This window comes from Pocillopora verrucosa, chromosome 8 (assembly GCF_036669915.1).
Source record: "Pocillopora verrucosa isolate sample1 chromosome 8, ASM3666991v2, whole genome shotgun sequence".
NCBI classification, from domain to species: Eukaryota; Metazoa; Cnidaria; class Anthozoa; order Scleractinia; family Pocilloporidae; genus Pocillopora; species Pocillopora verrucosa.
In genome coordinates this window covers 17265294-17278075 of record NC_089319.1, presented here as the reverse complement: position 1 = coordinate 17278075, position 12782 = coordinate 17265294, and the positions used below count along the sequence as shown (strand labels likewise).

General features: G+C 38.8%; 1 protein-coding gene across 1 annotated transcript; it reads left to right on the top strand.

Annotated features, from left to right (window-relative positions):
- The first annotated feature begins 1606 nt into the window (after window positions 1–1606).
- LOC131776621 (sodium-coupled monocarboxylate transporter 2-like) lies at window positions 1607–12769 on the top strand. Its single transcript, XM_059092838.2, has 15 exons — window positions 1607–2329; window positions 4071–4136; window positions 4474–4525; window positions 4779–4846; window positions 6323–6477; window positions 6562–6702; window positions 7507–7636; window positions 7915–8003; window positions 8555–8667; window positions 8760–8830; window positions 9496–9582; window positions 9935–10113; window positions 10783–10883; window positions 11456–11643; window positions 12180–12769. The coding sequence occupies exons 1-15, from the start codon at window positions 2000–2002 to the stop codon at window positions 12219–12221; spliced, it is 1812 nt and encodes a 603-aa protein (XP_058948821.2). The 5' UTR covers window positions 1607–1999; the 3' UTR covers window positions 12222–12769.
- Window positions 12770–12782: the final 13 nt, after the last annotated feature.

Below are 12782 nucleotides of genomic sequence, written 5' to 3'. Positions count from 1 at the left end.
CTTTTTTATCGTAATTCTTGCCCTTCATCAGGAACCTCATGCTCTTTTAGCTGGAGCCGATCCAAAGTCCACAAAAATTGAGGAAGGGTTTGGTCTTATGCAATCAGCAGTTGCGTTTTCGTGTTCATGCCTCGAAGACCGATCATTTCACTAAGTGTTTTTTTAATTTATTTTTAATATTTCAATTGTGCTTATCGATAAGCGTTGATATCTCTTATCTTTCGTTCCACTTGCCTTGAGAAATCATGAATGCCTTATAACAGAACAGGCCTGATGGTGAATGGCGCGGTTAGTTCACCATACTGCTGTCGTTCAAGACATACGGCAGATGCGAATTGTTTTCAAGGTCGTTGAAATTTATCGCCTCTAAGTAAAAAGCCTTAAGTAGTTTGCGAGGGCATACTTTTAATAAGATTCAATGAAAAATAGAAGGAAACAGAGGATTAAAACTAATCTGGATTGTGAATGACCAACGCAAAACTTAGACCACATGCAGTAATCAATGTAAAGAACGTGACGCAGATCCCATAATAACGATTTGTTTACTTCCCGCTTTTAAAAAAGCGCTCTTGGAATGAGAGATTATCGCATCACAGTTTAAAACAAACAAATCAACACCTTTACTACTTCAATAATCAACATTTCTCGGTCACGTTCAATATCAAGGGCTCGTTGTTGTGCATAGTTTTGAAACCGAATTAGCAAGAATCGAAGTATCTAGTACAAGAAAGACGTTTGAAGGATACTCTTGGATGAACGTCACAGCTCTTAATGTAACGGAAAGTGTACTTATCAGGGCTCGTCGTTTTATTAGTCAGCAGCGGGAAAGCGCATTAGGAATAAGAACTGGATCAGAGCAGATTTCTATAAATTAAAATACATGATTAGAACAAAGATCATTGCTGATCCACGATCATTAATATCCAAAGCACTTTACTGGGAAGCTATATTTTTTAATTTCTAGGCCAGCAATGTAGACCGCAGAAATTTGAATTACAAAGCAAAGGAAATAGTTCGTGAGTTCGTGACGTTTTTATTTTCTCAATATAATTTACTTCCGGCCCTCAAAATTCTGCTGTAAACGCCCGAATCAGAGTTGCGTTACATGACTTCAGAAATGTAAAAGTTTATCACAATCATAACTCTTGAAGGTGTGGATGGGTTTTATATGTTGTGATCGAGTTTTGACTTGCCCTCATGCAAGCAATTTTTTTTAAATGAGTTAAACAGCAAATTCAAAAACTACGCTTGTCTTAAACTTAACTGCTTAATTTTAGAAGTTTCTATTCTCTTTTAAATTTTCTATCAAGAATCAAAATATGTAGAAACAACCAACACGCAGTTTCGTCCCGATTTCGTTCCTAGCTCAGACGTAATTTAGAGAATAAGCACTTTCAGTTTCTAATTTCGTTGATTACTCTGGTTACGAGCAAAGCATTCTAGTCGAAAGTGCTGAGTATCGCGTGATTTACAAATGACAAAATTGCAAATTACAAATTAAGCATGTTCATCATATCCGCTGACTGTGATTGGGCGTAAACAACGTCTGATGAATCAATACTGGCTAAAGGCCAAGTCGCTCGTTCTAGTTATTAGTGGGTACATGCTTAATCAGGGTGAGAAAATAGTTGCAACACATCACGAATACAATAGGCCTTCTGTCATCACCATTGTAACGAAAGATATCGAATTTGTGGAAATCTATTGTTCTCGAATTCGTGCAAGTAAGGGAGTTTTCCCGCAGAGCAAAGGGTCATTCTCGATTTGATTGTTCTTGAAGTTACCAAAATTATCGACAATCTTTCACGTTTTGCGCTCGAGAGTGTTTTCATTGCGTGGGTTTTGAAAAATTCTTCCCGTCTCGTATCTCAAGCTAACGAGGATTGGATAGGATTGTACATGCCAGCGCCAAGGTCAAGGTACTTCATATTGTCGCAGCAAACAAGGGATAAGTTATTTTTCATCTGCATCACCTGTACTATAGCGACCTAAATCAGTCATGAACTACATAGAAGACTACGTGGTTTTCGTGTTGTGCCTTTTGCTCCCAATCGCCGTGGGATTCTTCTTTTCCTGCCGAGGACAAAGGCCGAAAACCACAACAGAATTTCTCTTCGCGGACAAGAATTTAAGAAGCTGGATTTTGGCGCTGTCACTTGTGGCTAGCTATTTTTCGTCGGTTCTTCTTCTTGCTTCAGTAGCACAAGTGTTTTCATTTGGACTGCAGTACATCATTTTCGCTCTGTTCGCTTACTGGTTTGTCGCGGCTGTTGCTCATATTATCTTCATTCCTATGTTTCACCGATTGCAAGTTACGTCAGTCAACGAGGTAAGTTTGTGGTTATGTAACATTAATTCCGAGTTATGTCTGGCGTTTGAAAAGCTTCTTGGCCCTTTTTCGGTATAGTCTCGATAGACATCGCGAGGTAAAATGCATGTTATGAGATAACACAGGAACAGATATTTCCTTAAGGGAAAAGAACCGATACTTAGATCATCCTTAAGTCGTGCAGCTTACCATATGCATGAAATAATTAAATTTTAAGTGTAAAAGGAATTAGTAACCAGCTCGCTCAGTTTATAGAATCTTCCATGAATCGGTATTGTTGTGATTTTCTTTCTTGCTTTCGCCGGCAGTTATATTTGTGTGTTTTATTATCATCAGAGCTTTAAGTTCCGAGTCGCACAATTTTACCATGAAAAAACCATCTTAATCAAATTATCATTTGCTGTCAAGAGGACCTGACCTACGTTTAAATATGAGAGCGTGCAATTAAAAAAAGAGCAACTGATATTTTGCACACTCTGTACACGTGCATTGAGTCATTATAGAAAGGATGGCAAATGCAGATGTGCAATACTAGACGAATACCACAAATATTTTTCTTCATGAATAGAGGAACTTGTTGTTGTTACCGCCGATGTCAATGAGATGTTTTTAAATTTTTCTCTTTAGCCGATTATTCTGAAACGTCTCATTTACTCCAAAACCCTAATCCATCCCTCTAAGTGTCTGTAGACATATTAAAAAGGAATTTGCTATTTTGCGAAAATTTTACCTATGAGTCTTTCGTGTTTTTTAGAGCCCTATGAAGTCTATCATTTTGCGATAGAAATTTGAGTAAAAGGCTACCACAATGAAGTGATGAAATAACGTGACCAGACTTTAGATTCGATGTTTAAAATCATTAATGCCATTCTTATCAGGAGAAATAACAAATTTACGGAATCGAAATTTATGCGAGAATGATTAAACGAACTTCATGTATTGTCTGAATTACATTTTTTAGAATACACGATTCGTAGTTTTCGAAACTAGTGTTTCTTGATTTCTAAAAAAAATATGTTGGAATTCCGTAAACATGATGTACCTTGAGTTTCGAAAGCCTTCTATTTTATCCCTAATTTCCTTCGAGCTTCACTCTCGATCCAAGAACAAACCCAAAATGATTAGAGAGGTGATAAAAATCACCTTTTCTGATTTACTTGCGGTTTGTCCTCAAGAAATTATGGTTTTTCATAAAATTGAAGATAGAGCAAGGTATTCAAAAATTTAACGTCCCACGCCATGTGGGCAGTAATCATTGATACGTGGGGTACCTCACGCAATGTTATGCAGTCTTTATCGCTTACGGTCAATACAGTCGCCGTCAAAAGTAGCTTAAATTTAGAGAGAAAAACTAAGGAAAGGACAAGAAAAAGTGTTGATAACTAAATTTTAGAAAGATGACATTGAGGTAAATTAAGATTGTAGTGAAAGTGAAGTCGGGAATCAAAGAACTTGTTTGTTACGTGCCCTTGTTTTTGCTATTTAATAGACTAGTTTAATTTATTTATCTATTCATTTACCTATTAAACAATAAATTAGAATTGTTTTTGTCCGTGTATTTCGCGCTTTCTCTTTATTAAGAACTGAGAAAATTTTCCCCTCAAAAAATTTTTTTAGAAGTCTATGGAGTTAGAATTGGTAACAAAATGCGGAAGGCAAGTTCTGCTATTGCTCAACACATCTGGAAGGGGTAATTCTAAATTTAACAATTTCGCAAAACCATTTACTCTTTTTCCTTTAGTACCTAGAGGCGCGGTTTTCCGGTGGCGTCCGGTATGTGGGGGCAATCCTCTTCACTGTGACCTATGTAAGTAATGTCAGATTTACTTTATTTCTTGAATCCCTGCTCTGACAACGGATGAAATTGGGAGCGAATTTGAATGTATTCCCGTCACGCAATACGGAAAGACGTGACTGAAGACGTTAATTATATGACCGATATCAAACCTTACAGAAACCCAAAGCGATCATTTACGGTTGGAGCTCTTTTACTTGAAACGCTACGTAAACTTTTATGTTCTTTACCAGAAAAAGTCAAACCTCCATAAACAGAAATCTTAAAATGTGCTTTGATAAGCAGTCTTTGCAGACATTTAAGTTAAGGTCAAAGTAAAAATGAAACTTTTTGTTTTGCTGCTGTATAGAGCCTGTACTTATGTCTGGTCGTGTACATACCCTCACAGGCCATCAATACGGGTAAGGAGCTGTTAATATTAAATGGCATGGGTATTGAATTAGATAAACAGGAAATTTGTTGGTGGAAAGTTATCGAAAAGAAATGAAACGATTTAAAATAACGATCTTATGAGGATTTCTTGGAGTGTCTCTGAATCGCGCATCCGAAGTTTTTCTAAAACAGGTTTCTATGTGTATAAGTGCACTTTTCATATCCTAGTAAAATCTTGTTAGTGCTATCGTTATTTCATCTTTTACTGTTTCGTATTCCTAGTTGCTGGAGTTCCGTTAGCAGTCGGCATCGTCTGCACGAGCGTCGCCTGTACACTGTACTCTGCATTGGTGAGTTTAGAGACCCTTTCCTTCTACCTTTGACCCCTAAGAGTGATCAGCTTCTAGTTTCTCCTCACAACGTCACTCCTGAATCCCACAATAAGGTCACGAGAACGGAGGAAATAATTGCTAAATAAAGAAGCTCTTGATAGTTGAACAAATTCTCCTTGTCAGCACATCAAGGAATACAAAGAGGACAGTATGGAGAAAATGCATACTGATGTTAGGGGATAAAGGTTAAATTGACGAACATAACAAAAATAATAACATGGTCCAGATAGTAAGTAGTGAAATTTCAGTCAATGAACTCATTATATTGAAGAAATATCAGAGCGAAATTGTTTTTTTTTTTTTTTCCTCTGGGATTGGGCTCTCCGATCATAAAATCTGTCATTTTTTTCGTATTCGAACCTGTATTAAAAAAAGAAAAAAAAAAGACTGTTGCGTAGATAAGAAAGATAACTAAAATACAATCAGACAATAGACGATATTTCATTTGTTCGTTTATCTTTCCTGTGCTTGTACCAAATCACGTAAGGTGTTCATTTCTAGTGAAATTATTTTTAGTTGCCAATTTGAAGAAGTGTTTAATTAAGTCGATTGAGGTTTCCTTTCTCAGTTTGAATGACACAAGTTGACTCGGAGGTCAAACTCCGGTTAATTGTTTTAATGTGCACAAGCACGTCCACTAAACACTGTCCAAAGTACAGCTCTTTAGCATATCAGCTAAATCCATAGACAATCATTGCCAGTAATCTTGATTGACCTGGCAATACGCCGCCGATTTCGTGAGTCAACAAATAACAAAGACTTCCGCCCACAACCTTTTTTTCACTCAGTCACAAAAAGAATACATATGAAAATATTTACCTTGGAGGTCGCGAAAAATATTGAGGAAACGAAAGACTGAAAATACGAAATTTGTCATATCCAGGCAAGCCCCTGAACTGAAATATCTGGCTGTTAGGAAGGTGTTTATCGTTCTTAGCACAAAAAGGAAGTAGATCACGGCTTTTGAATATCGAAAGCCGCTGCCTGTTTCGATTAAAATTTTTCTAGTTTCGTTATTTGAATTACATGTTGATGTTCACCAATGTAGACGGATCTTTCCTCACTCCTCCTTGGATTACACGCACCTCATCAGAGTCCCGTACCTCGCTAAATTATCATATTGATCTAAGGTTAAATAAAATATTGCGAAATTATAATGTAAATATTTTGAACTGTTAAGAGAGCACTGGAGAAAAATCGTACAAGATCGCTGGAAAAAATGGTACTATAAAGCTAAAAATTACATTACTTCTAAAAAAAATTACTCCTTCTGAAAGTAGTTACCGATCGCGAAAAATAAGATTCTTTCAATTTTAAAATCAGAAACCAATTTTCTTCTCTCTTGGTATTGAGTAACATGTAAACTGATGTTGCATTTGTTTATTCATGGTAACTGTTTTGTTTTGGTTTGTTTTGTTTTGCTTTTTTTTACAGGGAGGCTTGAAGGCGGTGGCGTGGACAAACGCGTTTCATGTGATTCTTATGGTGACTGGACTGGTCACGCTGTGCATTGTGGGTACGAACACCGCAGGAGGCTTTGATCATGTGATTGAAGTCAACAAAGATCGAAAGCGAATGCTGTTATTTGAGTAAGAAGCATAAGATTCGGAGATCTCTGAGATTTATGAATTTCTAAATGCTTCTTATTTATATTTGCGTCTTTCCTCTGGCAGTTTCAACCCAAACCCCACAGTCCGTGATACTTTCTGGACACTTTCCATTGGCGGAGCCATCACTGTCATACCTGTGTGGACGGTCAATCAGACAGCAGTTCAGCGGTATATCTCCAACAAGTGTGTCGGCCTGGCTAGGAGGTAAGCTCTGAGAATTTAACAGTTCCAGTCTTTTCCCATCCCTCTGGGCGATGCATCTATTACTTGGAAATTTTCGTGCCAACTCAACCAATTATATGAAGATATGGAAATTTCAAACTGACGCTACTTAGCTTTCCTTTGCTTCCACCTGTTAACGCTGAACTACATTCGCTCGTTACTACGCTTCGTATCGTTGTAAGATTCTTCGTTTACCTTTAAAACCCTCTTAGAGAAATTTTTCATTGGAGTGTCGGCAGAAGTCCCGGATTGCTTTGGTTTTACCTAACTTTGTTCTGCGATTGGTTCAGAAAACTCGCGCCATCCTCTCAACTAATTGGATGCATATGTAAAAACAACCGTGATTTGGTCATTCGCGTTTTACCGCGCTTCATGCAATCAGTTAGCTTGTTTCCACTTTGAGTTCTCATTGGCTAATGTAAACCTTTGTTCTGATTGTCGCTGTGATTACTGTGGTTTTGGTTTTCGAAACTCAATTAGAAACAACTTCATTGTAAAGTTGCCTGAGCAATCGTGAATTCCCGCGCTTCAGGGTAATTATCTAAGTGTACTTTTTGATTTATGTGATAGATCAACTATTGACGTTTTCTTGTTACCACATTCAGTACAAAAGATACTCTTATTACAATCCACATTCAGTACAAAAGAGCCCTAGGATAATATGAACTTACAGTAGCGGCTTTGATTCAGTTATACATGTAATTAATATACTTGACTGTCTCAGCAACATCCTCAAATAAGACGCTATAGTACTTTTAACCGATACAAATCGATTTGATTTTGCAGGGCCGTTTGGATCAGTGTGCCAGTGCTTATAATCATAACAGGCTTAGCGTGTATAACCGGTCTCATCATGTATACTGTGTTTGCCAACTGTGATCCTTTGATGACAGGAGCAATTCAACGCAATGATCAGGTACTGAAAAATACTTTATAGACACTTGCAGAGGTGTTAACAAGGAGATGAATTACAAATCTCAAATATTAGCCCAGATGTATTAAGTTTGTTTCAAATTAGACAAAAACACTAAGGGCATTTGGTGATAAAGAGAATTTGCGGCCTAATAATTAACGTCCAGGACTCCAAATCGAGAGGCGTCTTGGATAGCTCAATAGAGATCATTCGCACTCAGTCCCTCTGCTTGAAGATCGACCAACACAGAAACCCTCATAAATTCTTTTCCTGCTTTTCAGGTGCTGTTCTACTACATCAAACATCACCTACAACACCTAAAAGGACTTCCAGGATTCCTCACTTCCTGCGTGTTCGCTGGATCTTTGAGGTAGAAATTCCGCGATTTTATCTAGCGCCATCGTGATGCATGTCTCTTTGTAGCTTACTTCTAGTGGCTTTATCGGTCGGTGCAAGTGAATATTGGAGTAATTTGCATTGCACGTTATTGTTTTGGATTTGCTTTACTTCGAACTGTGATTGGTCTGAAAACCTCTCGTAAACCAATCGGATGCAAAACCTGTACCAGCGGCGCAAGTAGATGTTTGAGCAATTACCATTTCGGGGTAGAAAAACATGATATGTAGAGAGATTTCTCTAGTTTGGAGGCAACGTTCAGTGGTCGGTATAGAAAACTCGCGCCACACTCGGTCAGCCGATCAGAAGCAAAACTAAACATCGGTGAATTAATTAAGAGATGACGGTAAATGTTTAATTTTTTACCACGTTTCTGCCAGCCTTTTGCACTTTTCAACATTTCACTGACTCATTGCGATACTGATGTATTTCTTCTTACTGACTGCAGTGACTATATTAGGCATGCACCAGATGATATCTCGGTCTTTTCTCTGTGTTTGAATGACTAGACATTTTCTCTTTCAGCTTCGTGTCATCAGGACTGAACTCTTTAAGCCTGGTCATTTTGGAGGATTTTTTAAAGAAATGGTCAAGAAGGATTGACGACTTCGATTCGGTGAAAAGTTGCAAACTTATCAGTAAGTAAACTAACTTTCCATTTTAAAACTTTTTCCAGATGTAAGGCCATGCATGCTAATTTGAGTTTGATTTATTTGGCTTTGTTTCTCAGCTGCGATTCTGGGCGGGACAGTGATGGGAGGAGCCTTTGTTCTTCACCATGCAGGCGACGTGGTCTTACAGGTTTGTAAACATTCTTCTTATTATAACAACTCTTGCAATGGTCTAACTTACCAACCAGTTCCACGCAGCTCAAGGGTGGAGCATGGGACCGCGAAATCCGAAGGGGTTTGGGCACAATTCCGCGACGGCGACGCTTAGGTAAACGTCGCCTGAAAATGAACTTTAATTTCTCTTCAGAATTTTGCCAGTTTCTCGATGTTTTTACCCTTTCATTAGAACTTATCACCCTGCGCTTATAATTACGACTCCAAATCCAACTCCGACTCCGTTGTAAGTGAAATTAGCTTTAAATTTCTTGTTGCGCCACTTTCGTTAAATGGGATACTCGTCTCTTATGAACCTAATGTTTGGGCTATCACGGCCCAACTAGTCTGTTGGCAAGTGAGACAACAATCGACGGGTGATCCAAACGGAGGAGCGTGTGTTCAATGCTTTTGCAAGAACTCAGAAGTTTGCTTTGTCTCATTTTCGTGACAAGCTCGTTAACATCTACTTCCATTCCAAGAATGCTTGAAATATTTACCATGTTAATATATTTTTTTACCACTAAGGACGTGTTCAAGACCTCGTTAAGGAATTTTGAGTTTCTTTCGTCACTCGCAACGAAGATTTTACAATGTTCCGACTTTGATAGTGTGCTTTTTTCTTTCTTTTCTTTATTATAGATGTTCTCTGGTTTGCTTTACATCACCGGTGGCCCTTTACTTGGCATCTTCACTCTCGGTCTTTTGGTGTCACGAGCAAATGCAAAGGTAGCAATCAATCTCAAGCTTATGCTTGTTCGTGTTTCGTTCGTCCAGTTCAAAATATGAAATCCGATTTAAGCTACATTTGTACTCGAGGCAAATTAATATTTCAAAGTTTTCTTATATCGAAGGGATATGTCATTTGCCGGAAGTAAATCAACCTTAACAATTACGACCAATCTCCTTCGATTTCTTTTTTACAAATCGATGTTTTCACGATAAACTTTGTTTTACCTGGATAATATCACCCCGCCTAAAGAGAACTGATGATCGTGTCAGTAGACTCTGAAGGCCACTGTGTACCTTCTATAGGCTGCGCGTCTTTTCGTCTCAAAACCTTTTTTAATTCTTACCGTAGGGCGCATACCTTGGAGTGGTCAGCGGTCTGGCCATGACAATCTGGCTTTTTACTGGAGCCCAGCTTTACCCGCCAAATGAAAACTTCGGCCCAGTCTCAATCTCGGAATGCTCCCCTGAAGTATTCAACAAGTCTCAAGCAGCGATGATTAATAACACGAAGATCACATACCAGTACGAGTAAGTAAAAATCCTCGAAACTAAACTGACACAATAATATATTCTCTCGTCTGAACCTGATTCCAGTCAGTTACCAGTTGTTTCCTGGGGGTGGGGGACTTTCTGGGTTGGATAATACACCGAGCACCCCCATTCTCCTCTCCAGCAGGACAATAACTAAATACAAGCAAAATAAACTGGAGAAAATAGTGGATGGAGGGGGAGGGGAGGGGGGAGGGGGGGGAGGGGGGGGGGAAGAAGAGAAAGGCTGAGGGGATGGGGATCTGGTAGGGTACTCTAAGACCGAGTTAGCTCCTTATTCAGAGTAAGCAATATTACTCCTTGTCGATTCATTGGGATATAATCGACATAGGCTACGCCAAGAAAGCAAGTTAGTCTCCCTTTTTAGACTCTCCATCTTGGAGGAAAACATTGAAAACTTGCTTTTCCTGTGTTCGTGAGGGAATCTCCCCATTATTTTTCGTTTTGTCGGAGACCGGGGTCGAACACAGGCAAGATTATTTATTGACATATTTGTGCGTATGAGTGTAATCAAGCCTATTCTTTGCACTATGAGTTTTGTACAGACGTGAGGGATTAAATCGGTTCAGTTTAAAAACTTGTGAACTGTGACTTTTTTGCTGCTGGAGGCATTCACGACATTTTTTCGTTCTTATTATTTTTTTTCAGGAACCCGATGGCTAGGTTTTACAGCACATCGTACTTGTGGTACTGTGCCATTGGTTGGTCTGTTACTATGCTAATAGGAACTGTTACAAGTTTGTTGTTAGGTGAGAGACAAATAAAACAAGTATGAGTAGTGTGTGAACCTTGTTCCCATGACCTTCCCTAAGGTACCCGCGTTTGAGACGAGCCGTGCCAATGTTGTTTTGTCTATGACCGGTAAAAAGTTGAAATATATCAAAAATTTGAGTCAATGATTTGTTTTCTGTTTGCTTCTGAGCTTGTTTGTTTGTAAAAGGCCATTTTATAGCTGTATGCTTAGTTGCCAAGCCTTTGAGTTGAACCATGTTGTGATAGAGACCAGTATCTAGTTAGCATGATAACTAAGTAATTTACATCTGAAAAGCAGCAAGGTTTGTATCATAACAAGGTCACCCTTAGCCTCACTCGTGTTCAAAGGCTTGGCAACCAAGAGCGTAACTGTAAAATGGACTATTAAGTCTGTAAAGCCTTTTGTGCCAAATGTGGTGTGGCAAACTCTCTTCGCGTCTGCCAACAAGGTGGGGATAATGCATTCCAGACCTTTGGCTGAAAAAAATGAGAGATTCCGTTCAGGCGGTTACATTCACTGTCTTGCGTGGATCCTAAATTACCGCACCTCATTTGTCTTCGTCATCAGAAACTGCAGAAGAAAGAAAAGTAGGCGTGGATCCCAAGTTGTTATTTCCAGTGAAGTTATGGCTCCTAAGCTGGTTACCAAGCCAACGAAATAGATGGAACTCGAAAACAGGCCTGCCTATGTCAGACGATAAAGAGGACTGGGTTCAGCTCGGGGAGAGAAAGCATGATCCAGGTTGCAAAGAGCAGGTTGGAAGTCATACTTTTAATATTTTGCTTCGTTGTTTCCCAACCGACATTTGAAACAGACCTAATTACAGACCATTTTCGTGAAAGGAACAGTTTATGTTTTTTTACCACGAGGTCTTTTTTGAGAACTTGGAGATCAATGAACGCATTTCTTCACACGCCTGTCACGTTTTCCTCGGGCTTTGCAGCCCGCGCTGCTCGTTTACCCATGCCTTAACCTTTTTTAAGTTTGTTTCCCCACCCCTGGCATAAGTAACGTCACGGAAGATCAGAAAGAACGCGGCATTTATCATGACAATTTTCAAATTGCAAAAATTCTGCTTTGACGTTAAGGGACGTTGTGGCTTTGAATGTATAACTGCAATCCGCGTTGTTCTTCGGTAGCCAGCTATTATAATGAAATATTTGTTTTTCTTAAAGTTGATTGGAAAAAACCTCTTTGCGACCTCTTGAAACGACTCAAGATGACGTCATGTATAGGAATGTTTGTAGTAATGTTTTTTTTTACAACATTTTTTCCTTCTTTTTAATTTCAGCTGCCAGTTGGAAGGAACTCATATAGAACCAGTGTTGCATGATACACGACAAGATAACAAACAACAACATCAACAACAACAACAACAAAGCAAAGAACAGCAGTAACACTGAAGGTTTCATCGATAACATTGACTGAGGTTGCCAAGATATGGAGCTAAATATCTTGTGAAAGTTCAGTGTATGGATCATTTGAAACTTTGTTGCTAAAACTACATTGTTAACAACATAGAGCTGTCAGTGGAGTGCAAAGGTTACAATGAAACTATGCGCGTCAGTTGATGTCCACAGACTTTGAAAAAAAGCAGTGGGGAGCTAAAGTATTTGGGATCACTTACAGATACAATGGACACATTATTTCAGCCTCTATGAGGGTATCAATTTACAGTCAGAACTTTGCATCCGGGAACTTAAAAGACTACCAGTGAAAATAATCATTTTACATTTAAACTAGCGTCCATGAGGTTGAAGTCACAAGTATATTTTTCTAACAATTATTTATTTATAGAAAAAGTGAATCTGCTTCAATGTTTTTTTTCTTGCCCGGTATGGCCTTGAGATACTTGGAGAAGCCAAAAAGGCAAAAAGAGAGGGGGAGGGGTTGG

Excerpts from the sequence above, each read along its gene's own strand:
- LOC131776621 (XM_059092838.2), top strand. The coding sequence starts at position 2,000 with ATGAACTACATAGAAGACTACGTGGTTTTCGTGTTGTGCCTTTTGCTC. Across the intron at positions 8,004-8,554 it reads GTGTTCGCTGGATCTTTGAG|CTTCGTGTCATCAGGACTGA; the intron begins GTAGAAATTCCG and ends TTTCTCTTTCAG. Across the intron at positions 9,583-9,934 it reads TGTCACGAGCAAATGCAAAG|GGCGCATACCTTGGAGTGGT; the intron begins GTAGCAATCAAT and ends TTCTTACCGTAG.